Below are 4,060 nucleotides of genomic sequence, written 5' to 3'. Positions count from 1 at the left end.
AATTCATATTACACAAGCAAACAATCTGTGATTTTATTGAAATGTTGTCTGGGCGGCGACAGAATAAAAGCCCAATTTTATAAGTCTGGGGGAAGTATATTGACTTTGTCATTTAATTACTCTTTTTATGAACAATAACCTTCTAATCCTGCTTTCCTTGGCATACTGCTTCCTGATTAATTTTGTTGTCATTGGAAACTAGAGATCTTGACTTTTTAATCACTTAACTATTTCAGAGGGAAATGGTTGTTTTTATCTATATACGTGTGTGTATCTATAAACAATATGAAAATAGTCAATTTGAACTGATTGCTCTTAGGGGAATTCCATAATTTAAACATTTCTTTTAGATGCATGGAAAATAATATATCATGCTTCTTCCCTTGCATTTTTTTTGGAGGAAAGAGGTAATGCATGGGTATGTTAATTTTTAACTACAGAGATCTTTTAAATTGTTCTGCATAAACATATGAGGAAATGCTAGGCTCTGCTTCCCACCTTTGTTGAGGAAGATTAAAGGAAAAGATTCAGATTAATGTTCTCTAATCCCTTCACAGCTCTAGAAAACCCCTACGTCCAGAAATCTCTGGAGCTACTTGGTATGTTATCATAGAAGAGACAGTTTATTTAGGAATACATCACTGGAAAAGGATAAATTTTTCAATATTAATTATTAATAAAAATGACCATGGACAAAAGAAACTGAGAAAAAGTGTATGAGTTGAAAAGTGGTCATTTAAAGCTATTTTCTATAAGTTGACAAGGATAATGACCACAAATAACAATAATACTATTTATTGAATTCACCTCACATATGAAATAGCATTTTCTAATTTAATCCAGTATCTGAGTCCTGACGTGAATTTACCACGTTAGAGTCAGTGTCACTCTGGTTCAACATTCTTTTATCTATTGGAGTCCAGGCAGGAAAAGAGAAATTACTCTAGATATTTCTAGTCAAGGGAAGTTCCATGTAGGAGTTGGTTATGGAAAGGCTAAAGGAGCAAAAGAGAAAAGAGAGATATTATCAAAGATCACAAAGCTTTTACTGCTAGGATGGAAACCTACAGCCCACAAGACCATTAAACTGCTGGACGTTCAGGTTTCCAGCATAGCTGCTGTTGGAAGAGTGTCACCAATGAACAGAAAGTGGGTGAGAATAGATGTGCCTTTTCCCCCAAATAGTATGCTGCAAATTAGGTGTCTGCAAATTACTAGGATTTTAATTTTAGTAATTCCACTTATAATACTATGGGCAATCCTGGACCTTTTGCCTCTATGGCCTTGATTTCCAACATTATAAAATGAAATGGTTGGACTAGACCATTTTAAAGAATTGTTTCACATCTAAATTTGTACACCACCAGAGGAACTCTTATTTTAAAAGAGCCAATTATGGTTTGGGGAGAACAAAAAGTGTCCAGGGCCTCCCAATTTCTGATTTTGGTAGGGCAATGACTTCCATTTATAGTACTACTCTTAAAAAAATTTCATTGTGGTATGATTGACACATAAAATTTTGTACATATTTAACATAAACAACTGGGTGGATTTAGAGATAGATATATATAACCATATAACTATCACCACAATCTGTCCATAAACATATCCATCACCTCCAAAAGTTTCCTATTCTCTTTATTATGTTTCTCCTCCTCCTTAATATTATTATTATTTTACATTAGAGGACTTAAGCTATATGCTCTTAATAAATTTTTAAGTATACAATTTATTGTTGCTAACTATAGGCACTATGCTATATATTAAATCTCTAGTTGTTACTCATCTTGTATAATTAAAATTTTGTAGCTTATGACTAATACCTCCCCATTTTTCCCTCCCCCTAGACTCCAACAACCACTGTTCTACGGAACTATATATATAGCATTTTCTTTATCGGTTCATTCATCAGTAGATATCTAGGTTGCTTTCATGATTTGGCTATTGTGATTAATCCCGCAATGCATTTGGAAATACAGATATCTTGTCAAGATCGTGATTTCAAATTCTTTGGATGTATACTCAGAGTGGGTATTCAGGTCCTTCACCCATTTTTTAAATCTAATTATTTATTGTTGTTGAGTTGTATATATTTTTGAGTTGTATATATTTTATATATAAACTCTTTATTAGATGTATGGTTTGCAAGTGTTTTCTCTCATTCTGTAGCTAGCCTTTTCACATTGTTGATTATTTCCTTCACTGTACAGAAGCTTTTTAGTTTGATATGATTTGTCTATTTTGCATTTGTTGCCTATATTTTTGGTGTCATATCCAAAAGATCATTTTCAAGGCTAATGTCAGGAAACTTTTTGCCTTTATTATCTTCTAGTTGTTTTATGGTGTCAGGTCTTAAGTCTTTAATCCATTTTGAGTTGATTTTTGTGTGTGGTGTAAGATGAGTCCAGTTTCAGTTCTTTGCATATAGATGGACAGTTTCCCACACCGTTATTGAAGACTATCCTTAGCATATTGCATATTCTTGGCAGCCTTATGAAAGAACAGTTGACCACACATGCTTGGGTTTATTTCTTCGCTCTCTCTTCTGCTCCACTGATTTACATGTGTTTTTATGTCAGTACCATACTGTTTTGATTACTGTAGCTTTGTAATATACTTTGAAATCAGAAAGTGTGAGGACTGCCACTTTTTCTTCTTGCTCAATATTGCTTTGGCTATATGGGGTCTTTTGTAGTTCCATAAAAATTTTAGGATATTTTGTTTCTGTAAAAAAAAAAAAAAAAAAAAAAAAAAGCATTGGTGTTGTAATAGTGATTGCATTGAAGCTGTAAATCACTTTGGGTAATATGGACATATTAACAATAAGAATTTTCCCAATCCATGAACACAGGTTGGATATCTTTCTATTTTTGTCTGCTTTAATTTCTTTTCTCCATGTTTTATAATTTTCAGTATATGTCTTTCACTTCCTTGGTTAAGTTTATCAGTAAGTATTTTATTATTTTTATGCTATTGTAATTGGGATCTTTTCCTTAATTTCCTTTTCAGATTTCTTTTTCCTTAGTGTATAGAATCATATCTAATATTATAATTTTTTGTCCTGAAACATTTCTGAATTTATTTATTACTTCTGAGAGGTTGTGTGTGTGTGTGTGTGTGTGTGTGTTTGTGTGTGTGTGTATCCGAAATCCTTAGAGTTTTCCACATAAAAGATCATGTCATGAGCAAACAGATCAATTTACTTTTCCCTTTTCAGTTTAGATGTTCTTTTATTTCTTTCTCTTGCCTAATTGCTCAGGCTGATACTTCCAGTATTATGTTGCCTAGAAGTGATAAGAGTAGGCATCCTTGTCTTGTTCCAGATCATAAAGGAAAAGCTTTCAGTTTTTCATCACTGAGTATGAGGTTAGCTGTACGATTTTTTTTTTTTTTTAACAAATCCACACTTTTATTTATTTACTTTTCAGTAAGTTTAAATCCTTGAAGGGTACAGCATCACACGGATTCTGTGTCCAATGGCCTTAGCAGGAAGGTTGCTTCGGAATTTGGCACGAACCATGCCACTGTTTCCATGAGCACGAGTTATCTTTCCCCAGATTACTCTGGTTTTGTTAGGTTTTCCACCAGGAGTTACTGTATTGTTCTTTGCTTTGTACACGTAAGCACATCTCTTGCCTAGATAGAATTCAGTTTCATCTCGAGCATATACACCTTCAATTTTCAGGAGAGCTGTGTGCTCCCTCTGGTTCCGTAGACCCCGCTTATAGCCAGCAAAAATGGCCTTGGACCACAGCCTTCCAGACATATTTGTCGTTTTAGAAGTCCTGTTCCCAGCAGGCCTCCTCAGGGTCCAAGATGGCTGAAAAAAAAAAAGCAGCTGTACGATTTTTATCTATGACCTTTATTGTGTTGAGGTAAATTCCTTCTGTTCCTCATTTGTGGAGAATTTTTATCAGGAAAGGGTATTAAATGTTGCAAATGATTTTTCTGCATCTTTTGAGATGATCGTGTGGTTTTTTTTTTATCCTTTATTCTGTTAATATGGTGTATCACATTGATTGATTTACATATGATGAACTATTCTTGATTCCAGTTAGGA

The 4,060-nt window shown here is 33.7% G+C and overlaps 1 protein-coding gene across 1 annotated transcript; it reads right to left on the bottom strand.

The window, feature by feature from the left end:
* Nucleotides 1–3,379: 3,379 nt before the first annotated feature.
* LOC101279246 (60S ribosomal protein L35a) lies at nucleotides 3,380–3,834 on the bottom strand. Its single transcript, XM_004280003.3, has one exon. It carries the CDS (start codon nucleotides 3,764–3,766, stop codon nucleotides 3,434–3,436), a length of 333 nt encoding a protein of 110 aa, XP_004280051.1. The 5' UTR covers nucleotides 3,767–3,834; the 3' UTR covers nucleotides 3,380–3,433.
* Nucleotides 3,835–4,060: the final 226 nt, after the last annotated feature.

The sequence above is a fragment of the Orcinus orca genome, chromosome 15 (assembly GCF_937001465.1).
Source record: "Orcinus orca chromosome 15, mOrcOrc1.1, whole genome shotgun sequence".
In the NCBI taxonomy this organism is placed as follows: Eukaryota; Metazoa; Chordata; class Mammalia; order Artiodactyla; family Delphinidae; genus Orcinus; species Orcinus orca.
This window is presented reverse-complemented; position numbering and strand designations above follow the sequence as displayed.

Bases quoted from the DNA above. Each gene is read 5' to 3' on its own strand.
- LOC101279246 (XM_004280003.3), bottom strand. From the start codon at position 3,766: ATGTCTGGAAGGCTGTGGTCCAAGGCCATTTTTGCTGGCTATAAGCGG.